The sequence below is a fragment of the Nanorana parkeri genome, unplaced genomic scaffold, assembly GCF_000935625.1.
Source record: "Nanorana parkeri isolate BGI_ZX_2015 unplaced genomic scaffold, ASM93562v1 scaffold969, whole genome shotgun sequence".
Classification (NCBI taxonomy): domain Eukaryota; kingdom Metazoa; phylum Chordata; class Amphibia; order Anura; family Dicroglossidae; genus Nanorana; species Nanorana parkeri.
Genome location: NW_017307237.1, coordinates 237,547 through 254,551, shown reverse-complemented (window position 1 = coordinate 254,551; position 17,005 = coordinate 237,547). Strand labels below are relative to the sequence as shown.

The 17,005-nt window shown below is 40.0% G+C and overlaps 1 protein-coding gene across 7 annotated transcripts in view; it reads right to left on the bottom strand.

Annotated features, from left to right (window-relative positions):
* LOC108795466 (protocadherin alpha-C2-like) overlaps positions 1-17,005 on the bottom strand; it is a 254,355-nt gene that overhangs the window by 16,779 nt on the left and 220,571 nt on the right. For all 7 annotated transcript variants that reach the window (XM_018566722.1, XM_018566721.1, XM_018566724.1 and 4 more), the window contains one exon: positions 16,759-16,847. In XM_018566722.1, the coding sequence (XP_018422224.1) occupies positions 16,759-16,847 (89 nt within the window). The remainder of the gene's footprint in view (positions 1-16,758; positions 16,848-17,005) is intronic.

Below are 17,005 nucleotides of genomic sequence, written 5' to 3'. Positions count from 1 at the left end.
CCCAAGTGTCGAGTCAGTGAACAAGTGCACATAGTCATATAGTTAACAGAGTTCACAACCATAAATTAGAAGTCACATTGAGAAAGATTTGAAAAATGTATTTAATGACATGCGTAAAAGAGAATTGTGGGGTGACCTTTTTAAGCCATAGTTCTCTTTAGGGTCGTGGGAGGACGATCTTCCTCCTTTGACCAAAAACGTAGTATATAGCAGGCTATTGCCCGCTATACTGTCGAGATCCACCTTGCTGGCTAATTGACAGCGGGCTCTGCCTATCTAGAGGCAGAGCCAGCTATGTCTGCCCCGTCCATCCCTCCAGTCAGCGCTGGAGGATCGGAGAGTGGAGGGGGGAATCTCTGTGGGCAGCTGAGACTGACAGCCACCGCTCTCTGCAGGGAGATGATCGGGAAGTGAGCGAGGGGCGGTATATTTTTTCTCACTTCCCAATCAATAGAGCCAACGTGTGACAGTTTCAATGTCACACTTTGGCTCTAACTATGGAGATGAGTGTAATTCACTCACGCCATAATTCTCCTTTATTGTATATATTACTAAAAGGAAAAATGTGGTGAGTGAAATATAGAGACTTCAAATGGAGACAAAAGATACAGTTTTGCTATGGGATCCCATGATTTGTAGTTTCACCTCTGTCTAATTTCACTATTTTCTAAGCCCAAAACATGTCTTCCAGAGCATATCTTCATCCAGTGACAGCATACAAAAATTCCCATGTACACACTTGTTCTACTGTTTCAGAAACAAATGAAGTAATCAGCGCAGTATGGAAGTAAAGCAACTAATATTTCAGGGGACATCAGCAATAGCATCTTTTGTACTTCTCGCAGCACAAACCTTCTTTAATAATGAATGCCGACAAAACAGCTATAGCAAAGGCTGTATTTGCCATCAGACACTCTAAAATTGGTGCCAAGGGCAGCAGGGTTATAGGGGCATCACCAAGCCTCAAAATCTGCAAATTGTGACAACTCTTTCCTTACATTGTTTCCTTCTTCAGTTCACCTCTGGACATGTATGGCTAAATTCAGAAAGAATACTGCAGGGGAAACAGGGTGCAGGGGAGATTGAGAGGAGTCACATGAGAGGAGGCTCTTTTTAGTTCAGGAAACATCAAAGCATCTCTTCTTCCTCTTGTTTGGTGGTCTGTAGAATTGAAAAGTATATTTTTATATAAGACAGCACCCGTGCTGCCTCCAGTAGCACATTGTAGCATTAGTACTTACTAAAAGAATAATATGATGCAAGAGGCAGAGCTTTTATAAAAGTATGCCATCATTTCAGTGTGTCCAGAGCAATACAATGGGTTCTATTCACTAAGCTGCCGTAGGCAGCCGAGTGACTAACCGACCCGAAGCGAAGTGAGCCGAACGCTGTTCGGCTATTCACTTCAGGCTGGTACGGCTAATTCCAGCCATCTATCGGCTGAAATCAGCCGTACATCGGGTGGCTTCGGCTGGCTTCGGGTCGGCTGAACATGCTCAGCCCGAAGTGCAGAAGGAATTCGACTCAGCCGTTCCAACAAATGGATCAGCTAAGCCGAACCTCCGGAAGGCTACTTCCTTCACAGCAGTGAGTGAATAGCCGAATGCCGCCGAGCGGCTGTTCTGCTCGGTACCTCTGTGGTACCGAGCAGAATAGAAAAACAGTTAAAAAAGTAGTAAAAAATAAAATAGAAAACAATTGGGCGGAGCTAGCAGTGACAGCTAGCTCCACCCAACTGCTTTCTATTGGCCGGGGGGGTTCTGCTGCCGTCACAATTAAGAAAAAAAAATCACCATAAGAATGCATAGTGAGATTCCTATTGGCAATTTAGAGGGGACCTGATTGAGAACTGCAGGTCCCCTCTGCTGATTGACAGAAGCAGTGGGCGGGTGCAATAGCTAGTTTACTATTGGCTATTGCAAATTGAAATAGCCAATAGGGATCTAGCTATGCATTCCTATGGTGATTTTTTTTTTATTCTGCCGCAGCCAATGGCTCCGATGTCAGAAGAAAAAAAAAAACAGAGCAGGGAAAGGTTTACTCTGCTTGATCGAGCAGAGTAAACCTATCTGGGTGAAAGTGTTTCTCCCTCGGGCGGCTAGGAGCCGCTATCTGATAGCGGGAGACTCCCGGAGTGCCCGGGAGAGTTGAGCTGTCTGGAGTGTCTGGTAACCTGGGACGCTGATCTGTCTGTGCAAGTGGCCGGAGCCAGTCATGAGATGACGTCTGGCTCCGCCCAGCAGTAAGTAGCAGGCTGTCGGCCGGCCTTCGGTTTTCACCTCGGCTCAGTCGAGCCGAAGCATATGCCTTCGGCTCCACTGAGCCGCTCGGCCGACTTCGGAAGCTGTAGGGCTATAGTGAATAGCCCGTACAGCAGCCCTTCGGTTCTACTGAACCGAAGGGGTCCTGGGGCCGGAGCTAGCCGAAGGATCGACCGAAGCTACGGCTAGATCCTTCGGCAGCTTAGTGAATAGACCCAAATGTCTAAATACAGCCTTGAATATTTGTGGTGGAATGATGGGTGCTTCGGTTTCACTTATTTATTTACAAACTACATTTATGACACCCATGCTCTATGTTTATTATGAACAAGGTGATTGTTTTGAATAGGAAAACAATGCCTAGTCTGTAAAGGTTTGTATCTTCATTATGCACTTATAATTGTACAGCAGCTCTGAGCTTTTCCTTCTCCAATTTTACATTTCCCTGACATGAAGAACTACGTAGCTACTCTTCCTAATACATTACATGAATAGATAATGACAGTCTTTTTAAATGTATTTCAATCCATCCTCATGACAGTCTCTTTACTTTTATAATTGCTGCTATTTTTTTCTCCTACATTTCGGAAAAGATATTCTACTACTTTACTGCAGAATAATCAAATTACAAAGTCACTGGCTAAAATAGAATTATTATTACTAATAATGTTTTCATGAAACGATTTGTACTACCTGCATTGAGTTAGCAAGATTATATTTGGCTTTCTCTACTTTACTATGGATTAATTCTTATTTAAATTAATTAAACCAAACCTGCAATTACCTAACATGTCTTTTTATAATTCAGATCCATGATGAATTAAGTAGCATGCAACTATGTGGAGAGAAAAACTAAAATTAAAGGAAGGGGTTCAGTCTGTGTTACTGATCCTTATTATTTTCCAACACAGTTTAGAGCTGGTTAGAATTTTGTTTGTAAATTGTCTTTTTCCAAATATTAGTTAGGCTTTCTAATATTTAAATCATCAATCATTTTCAGCCATAGTGAAAAAAGAAATTAGGAAGGCTACATTAATTCCAAAATTGAATGTTAAAATCAAGAAAATTTTTAAAAGACATTTGTGAAGTATCTGATAGCATTATCTAATGTTCTGACTACTTAGAGTAAAATCCTAAGATTGTGCATTAGATATTATCTGATTTCCTAAACAGGAAATAAAAGTGTGTAAGTGCATTACCATTGTGCTTTAACACGCAATGGGTTTAAATAGGCTGCCTACCACGTCAAAATGCACCAATTGTTTCTTAAAATTTCTATATACTGTACTCTAAGACTATACCATAACCAAAGTGCAGTGACTCATAGCAACCAATCAGATGTTAGTTTACTGGACTTAAATCAGCGAAAGATAAAATAATTGATATCTTCTTTACAGTCCTACAGTTTTATAGTAAATCTATATTTGTGGCAGGGGTTTAGAGGATATGTCATGGGTTGCCTTATGTTCCTTCTGTTTGTTTTTCTTTGCTGCTGTCACTTTTTTATATGAGTAACATGTTCAATGTGCTATTAATGGATTGCATGATACACTGCAGCACACCATAGTGCTATATTCCAAGTCCTTCCATGCTTTGTCACCTGCACACCTCATTGGGATCTCTCTGTTATCTTATTAAACCAACCAATATGTCAGATTCTTGCTTAGTACATATTCCCAAATGTTAAAGTGGAGCTATAATCGTTTGCAGAGCAATTATTTTTATTTTTTTACATTCATAACTTCTTGGATTGGTCATTCTTTGTTGCATCTTGATGCTTCTGATCTACTGCAGTCTCTCTCTGCAGATGGGTGAATGACAATCCTCATGGCTTGCTTTCTGATGGTGACAGCAGTAGGCCATGCCTACACCATTTAGTGATTGGATTTATATATGATTTATTAAAGGGTGCACCCATGACATATGATTTACAGAGCATTTTGTCTTTCTCTGGCTGACTGCAACTTGCTACAATCCCACTTGAACAAAGCTGTAAGGGAGGGGATAAGTCATTGTTAGTGCAAGGTTCACTTAATGACATTAACTGTTAACTGTTTTAACTAGAAAACATTAAAGAAGCATAATAGCATAATTTGAATGTTTAAATCCTTTTTCAGTTCTAAAACAGCAGACACTTTTGTCCCTGTTGCATTAAACATATTAATAAGCATTTTCTTTCTCTTTCTATTCACACCATAAATCACATCAGAGGTCCTGTTAACACATGTCATGCATCTATTTAATGTGTAGTGGTAAAAACCACGGGTAATGAATTATCGTTATACGAGGTTATGATTTACAAGAACATGGCTTTCTGATCATTTCCTTAAGGTTTGAGATCTATCTATTCAATTACTTTATGCTGCTCTTATGTCTCTTTATTATCCAGAGGCTAACAGGGACCTATGAAGTAACATAAATATATCTGGCAGCTGACCTGGTTCTGTTTCTCTCAATTAGGAGACTCTTTGTTTAGACAAAAGGGGAAGAAAACAGCATGTGTATGTTTTATTGATACTGCAGCCTTTAAAATCATAGATTATGTTTTAATCCTGCCTTATTGTAAGCTTTTAAAGCCTATCTTACAACTGCTGTAAATGTATAGGTGAAATAATTTGGTGTATTTTTTACTTATTAAGACCGGTGTAAATCTAAGTAACCTGTGGTAATAAACATATTGTAATGTTATGACAGTGTTATGAATGTTATGAGTTATTGCACTTTGCATACAATAGTTCTTTTTTATTATTTATTTTAATAAGCCCCTTAGGGGTACATTAATACCAGACAGCACATATTCCTATCTGCTCTTTACTATATAAAACAGTGTTAGTCCATGCCACAGCCCCATTCATAAAATGTTGGCCATGGTTGGAGCCTGTAGAGTCCCACATAGCGTTTTTTCGGCTTAACACAGCTCTGAAATGCGCCAGGGCTTTTCCCTATTTTTTTCTTCTTCTGATCTTTTGCACTTCTGTTTAGAATAGCTATTTGCTGGCTTGGGGAACTAAGCACATTTGTAGAACACATAACTGTGCTTTATTAATGTGACATTAAACCCTCAGATTTTGTTAACATAAACCAATACTGTAATGTGTGCCTTACTGTAATCCATGGTAGTTTCCCTTCTCTTTGCTGCTCTTCCTTTTAAATCCTCATATCTTCTCATGCTTTGGGAGAACTTCCCTTTGCAGCTGAGTGCCTCTTCCTGTAGTGCTGCCTCAGGTTGTGAACCTACACACAGACACCATGTATCCATTTCAGAGACAAGGCAGTCTGCTGCAAAACAGAAGTTCTGCAGAGCATGAGAAGAGATACGGATTTAAAAGGAAGAGCAGCAAAGAGAAGGGAAACAACCATGGATTACAGTAAGGCACACATTACAGTATTGTTTTATGTTAAAAAATCTGAGGGTTTAATGTCACTTTAATGTGCGATATATCCATATACACTTTGTGTGTGTATATATAGTATGTGTGTGTATATATACAGTATATACACAAAAAAGTGGAGAGAAAAAACAAACAAATCTGACACTTTCCATGCAAAACTCCAAAAATGGACTGGACAAAATTATTGGCACCCTTAATTAATATTTGGTAGCACAGCCCTAATAGGATGTAAGAAACAAAATCATCTATCAAGTTCATCCTCTCACAGTTTTCATCTAGAGAAAGGCACAGCCCCATTGGTTGCTGTTGTCAATTTTTGTCCCATGAAATCGAACCATAATTCAAAAGAGCAGGTGGATTAACTCCTTGGATTAAAATATTACCATATTATCTGCTGCTAAAATATGATTTTTGTTTTGTGCATGTGAAAAAATTATCCTAATGCTCGTTTAATACAAGGGTATTGGAATAGGTTGGAATACTTACATTATAATTCACTACCACAGCAGTCGACATTCCCCTCCTCTTTTTTTCACGCTCCCAGGATGTTGGCAGTGGTACAGTGCAGGACTGAGTGACAGTGGGGATCAAAACAGCAGAGACTAGAGTGGCTCTAAGGGTATGTTTAGGCAGAAGGGACTGGAATTTTTATGACAGAATTGCTTTAAAGACATAGGGGTCTATTCACTAAGCTGCTGAAAGCCGCTCGGCCAGCTTCGGCTTTCACCTCAGCTCAGTCGACTCAGTCGACTGAGCCGCTCCACCAACTTTGGGAGCTGTACGGGCTATAGTGAATAGCCCGTACAGCAGCCCTTTGGTTCTACTAAACCGAAGGGGTCCTGGGGCCGAAGCTAGCTGAAGGATCAGCCAAAGCTACGGCTAGATCCTTTGGCAGCTTAGTGAATAGACCCCATAGTCTACCTTCCATAAAAAATTAATAAATACATACACAAAAAAGTGCACTTATTAAACTTTTGCATTGGAGCCAGAGCATTGCAAGTGCACTGTGGGTAGAAGGCACAGACTCCTGCAGGCTCTTTCTCCAGCCTCAGATACATCTTAGAGTTATATAGCTTGTGTTATGAGGCTGGAGGAGGTAATTAATGGACTATAAGCGCTGCAACATCACCACACCTGTGATCTACCAGTCACTTTGCCAGCTTAAAAGATAGGACTTGTAATATCCACATTCACAGATGCCTGTGAATAGATGGCACAACTGTGCAGGTGAAGCCATGCATAGCCACACCAGATTCATGTGACCATTTTTTACATTACACCCTAAATATCATTGTAATATGAAACATGGTTACAATGGAGGAGTATGCCTTTTAGGGTAAATATTATTTTAAGCATGTTTTCTTAGTTTTGCTCTTCAGTTATTCGAAATGTATTCCAGAATAAGTAAAAAAATTAAGTCTAGTTAACATTTGAGCTAGAAGGCTTGCATTGCATCATCCAATCGTATGTATCATCTGCTGCTGACTCTCAATATTAAGTTCTTAATGCAGACTAAAACCTCAGCTTTTACAGCACTTACCGAAGTTGCATTATCTGCAGTCCAGTGTGCTTGTACATAATGCTGGTACCTGACATTTCAGTCAATATGTGGGGGCCATGCCAAGGGTAGTATATCATTCTAGTATGATCGCAAGTGTTATGAATGATGTATAAACATTCTCATTTCTCAATATCCCCAAACTGTTTTCCTGAGATAAGCAAATACATATGGATAACTCTTGTCAAAACTAATGACTGACTGGAATTATACAGCAAACAAATTATATTTTATGGGAGTAGTCTTTTATCTTACCTGAGGCTTTACGTGTACTTAAGTTGCTCTGTGGACTATTAACCTTAATTTTTTATGACTTCTGGCAACACAGTTGAATACTGTCTGTTTGTGGTGCAGTTATAGACATAGCAGCTCAAGCTGCTGCTATGGGGCCCAAAACTGGGAAGGGGACCAAACTAGGAAGGTCTTCTGATGTCTCTATTCCAGAAGAAGTTAGGTCAAATCCACAGGAACATGCTTTACCATCATGCTGTTGTTAGTCAAAGATCTCCTTTGCACCTCCCTTTTCTGTAAGTAGATTTATTGCCTTCAGGGCTTTTGGTCATCCTGGCCAGCACTTTGAGGTAAATCTGAATTCCTGAAACTGGCCTTACAAATCTGGAATGTTGGGCTATTTCTGTGGATCAGCCAAAAATGTATGTGGTGTGTGGCCCTGACAACATCACAAACTTCAATTTAAAAAAATCAAAGGAGCCAGGCAGAAAATAAATCTCATACCCTCGCTGGGAATCTTAGCTCTCGCCAACCTTGTCTGCCTGTGTTGGGTCCAGCCCAATGTGATGATGTCACCAGCTCCACCCTATGCACATAAGTATAGTGCTTGGCAGCACAGAGGTAAAAGATATAGAGAGGAAACAGTGGGAAAAAAACAAGAAAAATGAACTAAGGTCAGATGCAGCACCGGAATGAAGAAATATAAAACAAGGTAAAAATGCTAATTGCATGAAGAGAACAGGAATTTGGTTGTTGCTCATTATCCTGTTTGGACCAGAACCTTCCCCTTTACAATTGTCATTGCACTTCTTGATAACATCAGATAGCTGTCAAGAGTCTTTCCAGGAGGAGAGAAGCAATTAGAGGGGAAGGGGCATTTTTGAAAGATCTTTAAATAGTGGCCAACCCTCCTTTTGGCAGTTAACATAACCTAATGCTTGGCAGCACAGAGGTAAAAGAATTTGAGAGGAAATAGTAAAAAACAACAAAGATTAATTAACAAATGCAGCAGTGATTGAAGAAAGATAAAAATGTTAAATGCATGAAGAGAACAGGAGGCAGGTGCTTGGTTTGTAGGTTTAACACTAACTTCATGTATTTTTAATCATGTTATTTTAACTGAAGTCAGCGGTAAATGAGACAACTCTCAGCTCAGACTAAGAGCATTTCTCTCACATGGATTCTTATGAAAAACACTGGCAGGAAATGTAAAAAGGTTAGGAATAAATATAGGCAAGCAGGGTGATCAAGAATATATCAGGTTTTATAGTTTCTTACTATAGTAGTTTCCAACTATATAGTTTCAGTTAAAACACCTGGAATTAACCAGCCTTTAATTAAACAACATGCCACATTCACTCCCAGTATGCAAATTAATGAAACGCCCTTTCTCAAATACATCAAGTATGCCATCTAATAATACTGTCAGGATAAACTAGAAAAATTATTATGAGCATTCGAAACAAAGAGATATATTTGTTTACATAAATCAGAAGTGCAAATGAACAAAGCAGGTAATCAGCAAAGAGACAATAAACCTATCATGGGGTGTCTTTCCTTGAATTAGATTCATGCAAATAAATGAACATGTATAGTATTTACAAATAGCCTTTTTATAGAACTGCATTCAGCTTCTATAAATCTGTTTGTAAGGAAGTTTGCTAGGCAAATTATTATAGATCTCCTGCTGTTCATTTTATTCCGGACAATCAGTTTTTTTTTGTTTAGAGCTACACTGTTAAAGCTAAACCTTAACCCTCCGAAGGGGTCCTGGTGCCGAAGCTAGCCGAAGGATCGGCCGAAGCTACGGCCAGATCCTTCGGCAGCTTTGTGAATAGACCCCTTAGTTTTTAATATTTGAGTGGGTAAGAGCCATAACCCTCATGTTTTCTCATTATTGAGATTTCCCCTTACTTCATGTTTCAGAGACACCATGGTAAGCAATGAGAGGGTACATATGTCACGGGACAAAAACATACAGAAAGCCAGAAAAAAAACCCCCAACTGATGATGCATGCAGTGTAGGCCCTGAGGTACAGATTCCTCTCTATCAAGCAGCACAGTATCAGCACCAACTCTCACTCCAAAGTCTGTGAAACTAGTATTTACAGCCAGACATGCCTTTAATACAGCTATGAGGCTGTAGGCACAGGAGTGCCTAGGCACACTCACATACCAAGAAGTGCAGGATTTTTTTCAGGAGGAAAAGACAAAAGGTAAATTTTCTACAAGATAATACAACTTCACTATTAGTGTTAGTCTAGGGGGAATGTTTTGGATGTAAATGAAAAATATGACATTGCAAAATGTTTTTCTCTGGACTAGTGAGGTCTATTAACAGCATGAAAAATCAGACATATAAAGTCAGGCCAACCTCAAAGTTTGGGCTTAAATTTTATATGACTTACACATTTTATTGGGAAAATGGGAGTCCTTGCCCTGGTTACCACCTGAGACTGGAAGGAGGTGGGTGGGGGATGCTGGTGGTGCATGTTCCTGGGAAGGGGCAGTTGGCGGGGTGTTGGTGGTGCACGTTGGTGGTGATGTTGGCGAAGCATGTTAGCAGATGGGGGGGTGGGTCATGGTTACATAGTTACATAGTTAGTCAGGTTGAAAAAAGACACATGTCCATCAAGTTCAATCTATAGAGATATGAAAAATAAGGAACACCCTAAACAGAATGCTATGCCCACAATTACCCACTGTTGATCCAGAGGAAGGCAAAAACCCCCCTATAAAGCGTGGTGCAATTTGCTCCAACAGGGGAAAAAATTCCTTCCTGATCCCATAAGGCAATCGGATATTCCATGGATCAACAATCTCTGATGCTTAATATACCTATAAGAACTCAATATACAGTAATATTCTGTGCATTTAGGAATACATCCGGATTATTTTAAAAACAATTAACTGAACTAGCTAGAACTAGCTCCTGTGGGAGTCTATTCCACATTTTCACAGCTCAAAGTGTGAAGAATCCTTTCTGTATGCAAAGGTTAAACCTCTTTTCCTCCAGATGCAAGGAGTGCCCCCTTGTCCTTTACAGTGACCTTAAAGTGAATTTGGCACCAAGCTCACTATATGGACCATTTATGTATTTATACATGGTGATCATGCCCCCCTTAAACGCCTTTTCTCCAGAGAGAACAAATTCAGGTCAGTTAATCTTTCCTCATAGCTGAGTTCCCCCATGCCTCTTATGAGTTTAGGTGCCCTTTGCTGCACTTTCACCAGTTCCACAACATCCTTTTTGTGAACTGATGCCCAAAACTGAACTACATATTCCAGATGAGGTCTTACTAATACTTTGTTCAGGGGCAGGATTATGTCTCTCTCTCTGGAGTCTAGACCCCTTTTAATACAAGAAAGTATTTTGCTTGCTTTAGAAACTGCAGCTTGACATGGCATGCTATTATTCAGTCTATGATCTACCAGAACACCCAGATCTTTCTCCATCATTGACTCCCCCAAACATACTCCCCCTAGAGTGTATGACACATGCATGTTTTTAGTCCCCAAGTGCATAACTTTACATTTATCAACATTAAACTTCATTTGCCAAATAGATGCCCAATCACACAGTGCATTCAGATCTGCTTGCAAGTTGGAGACATCTTGTAAGGACTGTACTCCACTACATAAATTGGTGTCATCTGCAAACACAAAATAGTACTTTTAATCCCCAATTCTATGTAATTTATAAATAGATTAAACAATAAGGGACCCAACACTGAATCTTGGGGGACACCACTAGTAACCTCAGCCCATTCACAGTATGAATAATTGATCACCACTCTCTGAATACGGTCTTTAAGCCAGTTTTCTATCCGATTACAGATTGAATACTTTATACCTACTGACCTTAACTTATACATTAGCCGCATGTGGGTCAAACACTTGTGCAAAGTCCAAGTATACTATATCCACAGCCATTCCTCTGTCCAATTTTTTTACTCACTTCCTCATAAACAGATAGTAGGTTTGTTTGGCAGCTTCTGTCTTTTGTGAATCCGTGCTGACTATCGCTTATGATATTATTTTCAAGCAAAAAAGTGCATGTGATCCTTGATATTTTCAAGTATCTTCCCAACAATTGAAGTTAAACTTACAGGTCTGTAAATACCTGCTAAAGACTTTGATCCCTTTTTAAAGATAGGCACCACATTGGCCTCACGCCACTCCATCGGTACCAAGCCAGTCATTAAAGAGTCTCTAAACATTAGATAAAATGGCTTTGAAATTACACAGCTCAATTCTTTGAAGACTCATGGGTGTAAGCCATCTGGTCCAGGTGCTTTGTTCCCCTTAATTGTGTCTGTTTCTGGACCATATCAGTAGTCAGCCAATGTGGTTCAGTAAAGGATATGGCACTCTTATCCCCATTATGGACTTGAGCTACATCCTGTTCCTTGGTGTGCACAGAGCTGAAGAAGGTATGTAATAGCTTTGCCTTCTCTTTGTCCCCAGTCACTCTGAGTTATCTTGTAAGGGGCCTACATGCTCAGACCTGATTTATTTACTGTTAGTATATTTAAATAATTTTCTGGGGTTAATCTTGCAATCTTTTGCAACCTGTCGTTCGTTTTGAATCTTTGCAAGCTTTATTTCCTTTTTAGATATTTTGTTATATTTTTGTAGTTTTCAAATGATGACAGTGTTCCTTCATTTTTATATTTTTTAAACACCCTTTTCTTATTCTTTATGGCTTTTTTAACATAGTACGTGAGCCACATGGGTTTTACTTTTAGCCTTTTAAACTTATTTCTTACTGGAATATGTTTTGCCGTATTATTATAGGCCGAAATCAGCCGTACCAGACTGAAGTGAATAGCCGAATAGTGTTCGGCTCACTTCACTTCTGATTGGTCATTCACTCTGCTGCCCTCGGCAGCATAGTGAATAGACCCCTAAGTCTTCAAGAGCGGCCCTCAGCATGGGAAAATTTGCTCTACTGAAGTTAAGTGTTTTTATTTTTCCAGTATGTGCATGTTGTTTACAACTTAAGTTAAATTAAATCATATTATGGTCACTGCTACCCAGATGTTCTTATACATGAATATTTGAAATAAGCTCTGCATTGTTTAAGAGATGTTACCTCTGTCTGACATCCCAGCCAGCTCACTGACATCACTGGTTGCCATGAGCTGGGAGGGGCGCCAGAGTGTCCCACTCAACTTCTAACAACCAGTGTCATCAGTGAGGTGGGCGGGATGCTGGCCAGAGCATCCCAGGTTGCTAAGAGCTCTTAGCAACCTGGGATGCTTTGGCCAGAAAGGGGGAGGCAAGTAACCCAATAATATGGCACCTGAGGCAATCACCTCAGGCTGCCTCATTACTGGGACTGCCAAGATTGGAAAGTTGTATATAATTACATTTTGTGGTTAGGGCATCTTTAACTGGTTGCCATCTGGCTATTGTACATAAATGGTTGGAAGGCACCACAAAAGGGTGATTGGTAGGTTATAGTATTAGATTATTGGCAGATCCATGCTATGGAGTTATAAGCTCTATCAGCTGCTGTGCTATAAGTGTATATGATATCACCTAAAAGTACAGTATATATAAAAAAAAAGTGCACTGCGCTTGCAAACAATCAAATAAAAATGTGTATCAATAACTATAAATTAAAATACAAATTATTACCAAGATAATATAAATAATAATGTAAAACTATAGTGTGCTCAAATATAATAATCCATACAAATCTTCAGACATCAAAAGTGCTTAATCCACTTATACAGTGATCAAAAAGAGTGCTTCACCAGATGTGCATTAAATCACCAAAAGTCACAATAGTAATAAAAAAAATGTCCCCACTACTCCCCGCATGTGAGTGCTCTTTATATTATGTATACTCCAGTGATCCCTTGATCCCAGGTGGCAAACAACACCATCTGTCCGCTCTCACCAGAACTTCATGACCCTCTCTTAAAAGATGGTCACAAACCACATATTTCAAAGGTTCTCCAATCCTTTCCTTTCACTGGTCATATCTCCTCCGTTCACCGTTTATAGGTTTACAACATTCCCGCCATTTCACCCGGTCTCCTTCAAAATAGCACTTGCCAGATAAAGAGTATATACCGATCCTCAAATGAACTCAGAGAAAGATAAACTATATTGCCAAAAGTATTGGGACACCCCTCCAAATCATTGGATTCAGGTGTTCCAATCACCTCCATGGCCACAGGTGTGTAAAATCAAGCACCTAGGCATGCAGCCTGCTTCTACAAACATTCGTGAAAGAATGGGTCATTCTCAGGAGCTCAGTGAATTCAAGCGTGGTACCGTGATAGGTTGCCACCTTTGCAATAAGTCCATCGATGAAATTTCCTTTATGGTATTATAACAAAGTGGAAGCAACTGGGAACAACAGCAACTCAGCCATGAAGTGGTAGGCCATGTAAAATGACAGAGCGGGGTCAGCACATGCTGAAGTGCACATTGTGCAGAAGTCTCCAACTGTCTTCAGAGTCAGAGATAGCTACAGACATCCAAACGTCATGTGGCCTTCAGATTGGCACAACAACAGTGCGTAGAGAGCTTTCATGGAATGGGTTTCCATGGCCAAGCAGCTGCATCCAAGCCTTACATCACCAAGTGCAATGCAAAGGGGTTGATTTACTAACCTTATAAACACACCACGAACATGTATACACCTCTGTAGTGTGTTCCCTCCCAGCATGATCTATGGGTGGAATCTAAACACCTTTGTAGTGTGTACACACCCAGCAGGTGTGTTGTGCAAAGCCCTGCATGAATTACAAGGTGATGTTGTGTAAATTAGCTCTATGTTGTGTTGCTTGCGTTGATGAATGCAGGAATGTAAATGCATGAGCTAACCATTTTTGTCTAAACTGTGAAGCAGCATTATATATGCATCATGTGCATGATTTTTCCATATATGGCATTAGTGGAAATATGCTTTTAGAGACTTTTTGGTTGATAAATACGTTTTGCTGTGTGAAAATCACACGCACCTGGTGCGTGCGTGTGTTTAGGTTAGTAAATCACCCCCAAAGCGTTGGATGCAGTGATGTAGAGCATGCCACCACTGGAATCTAGAGAAGTGGAGACGTGTTATCTGGAGTGACAAATCTTGCTTCTCTGTCTGGCAATCCGATAGGAAGTTCAAGGGAGGAGCAAGGAGGTCAGAGTTCAGCATCTGATTTGGTATAACTGAGGATACACAGGAGATCAGGCAAGGAGCTATCCAAGGTTCTTAGGTGGCTCAGCAGGTAGAACCACCACCAGCTACAGCAGAGGCTCTGGGTTCGGACCCGGTTCCTGACAACGGTAAATCCAATAATCATAGTCAAACGAAGCATAAGGTCAGGGCAGGCAGCAAAGTTCAGGTAACAGAATCACACAGCTAGCAACTGGAACACACTGTGGATAGCTCTGAAACAATTGAGCACTCGCTCTCTGGAACCTTGCAGCTTTGTAGTGATCAAACAGGAAGTAATGTTAGGGGGTGTGGCAGAAGGGATGCAATTCCTGTATATAACATGAAGCACTCCAGTACCCCCCTAAAGTTTGACAAAAAATAGTCTTTGATATATACAAGTGCCCAGGCAGCTATAGAGCTGCCTGATCACTTGTATGGTGTAGGAACAGTGAGAGAGGGGTGCTGGTGGTGAGTGCCTCCCTCTACCGCCAGCTATCCCGGGTTCCGCTGTCCTCTGTGCCGGCCCGGGACTGGCACAGTGGGTCTCTGTGGCTGAGATCAGCACATTCCACTGGCTGAACTCCCCTTAGATCATTGAATGTCAAAGTGATGTGAATTACATAACTTCCGCTTTTAGGCTGTCGTTTCTCCGGCTGCTATAATCAGAGAAGAAGCTGGTGAAGCAGATCTTTACTTCATCAGTTTCTTTGGGGGTCCCTAGGAGGCATTAGGGGTCTAATAGACCTGATGTCTCCATAAAAAGGACCTGTCACATCCTCCTTTCTGTCACATAGCGGGCTTGTTATCTATGTGATAGCAATAAAGTTAAGTGTAAACAAAAAGTTTAAAAATTAAAGTCACACATAAAAAATATTTTAAAAAGCACAAACATTTTGTTAAAGTCCCCCGCCTCCATGTACGGGCACATACATACGCAAACATGTTCCGGGTGTGGCTATGTGGGAAAACAGCAATTACACCACACATGTTACATATCACCACGAATATCAGAGTGCAAGCAATATTCTAGGGCCATCAATCACTGTTAGCCCTAAATTGAAGAGTGGTTAAAGCTCTTAAAGCATTGCCTATGAATAATTTTGGGTATGGTAGTTTTTTGCGAATTTGCGGACGAACGCAAATTTAAGGCTTGATATGTTTGGTGTCTATTTACCCAATGTGACCCCACCTTTTATGTTTTACCAAAAAGTTGGGTAATAATAAATGTTTCATAACACAAGGTAGGTAACACATTTTTTTTCAAGATGTTCTGTAATTTTTTCTTTATATAGTAAAAAATTAAGAATCCAGTGGTGATAAATAGCACCAAAAGAAATGTCTATCTGTTACGAAAAATTATATACAGGGTTGCATGGCTGAATAAATGTCAGTCAAAGTACTGCAGCACTGAATACTAAAATATGGCCTTGACAGGAAGGGGGTTTGACACCGCAGTATTCAAGTGGTTAAACTGTGTAGTTCCCAGTACAAAATAAATGTTAATATGAGCTTCCCAGTAATCTGGTTTTAACTGCTGCTAACACTGCTTCTTGGGATCTGTTGTTAAATGCACTCAGTCGCTATCTAAATATATCTCCCTGGGCTCTGTATTATTCACCATCTGTACCTGCTTGCTATGACCTTTGCCCAACCAGGCACCTCAGCAAACAGCTCCCATACTGTACTATGCTCTGATCTGCTAGTCATCCAATGATCCATACTAGGCATGTTCCCCACTTTGGCTTGTTTGAGCTCTGTTTTGTTCCCAGTCTTGTCTTACAAAGCTTTGCATCTGATTGCCCGTGAAATTATTTTGAATATTTAGCCTAGTATATTTTATATTTTGTATATGGCTTTACTTTGCTTTTTGGTTGTTCTTGGTAAGTTTGCATTTAATTCCATCATGTATGTTTTGTTTTTTTAATTGTCAGTAATTCCTGAATTGCAGTTTGAGAATTAAGGTCACTTCTGTGTTCTCTCAAATGTGATTTGATTAATGGACACCCAAGTAAATTATAATAAGCAGGAAATATCTTGGCAATTTTTCAGAGAAAAGGGTAGGACCATTTTACACTAAAGTAAAAAGTAAAGGTTGGCTTAAAATGCTAACTTAATGGTATAAATCTGTAGTTTTGGTGACTGCTTTACCTGGTGTTGCACTGGAAACTGTTGGCCATTGTTGTTCGAGTCCTACAGCTGCGCCACGTAAGACTGCTGCTCCTTCCATATGTACAGCACTATAGAAAATAGAGAAGTCAAGTTAATGGGTATTTGCACACAAAAAAAACATTTGTACAATTTAAACATAGATTTTTAAGTCAATTAAAAATGTGATGATGTCCAAAGGGCGGTAAAACAATAATTAATTGAAGCCAGTCAGAGTTATGTTTATTAA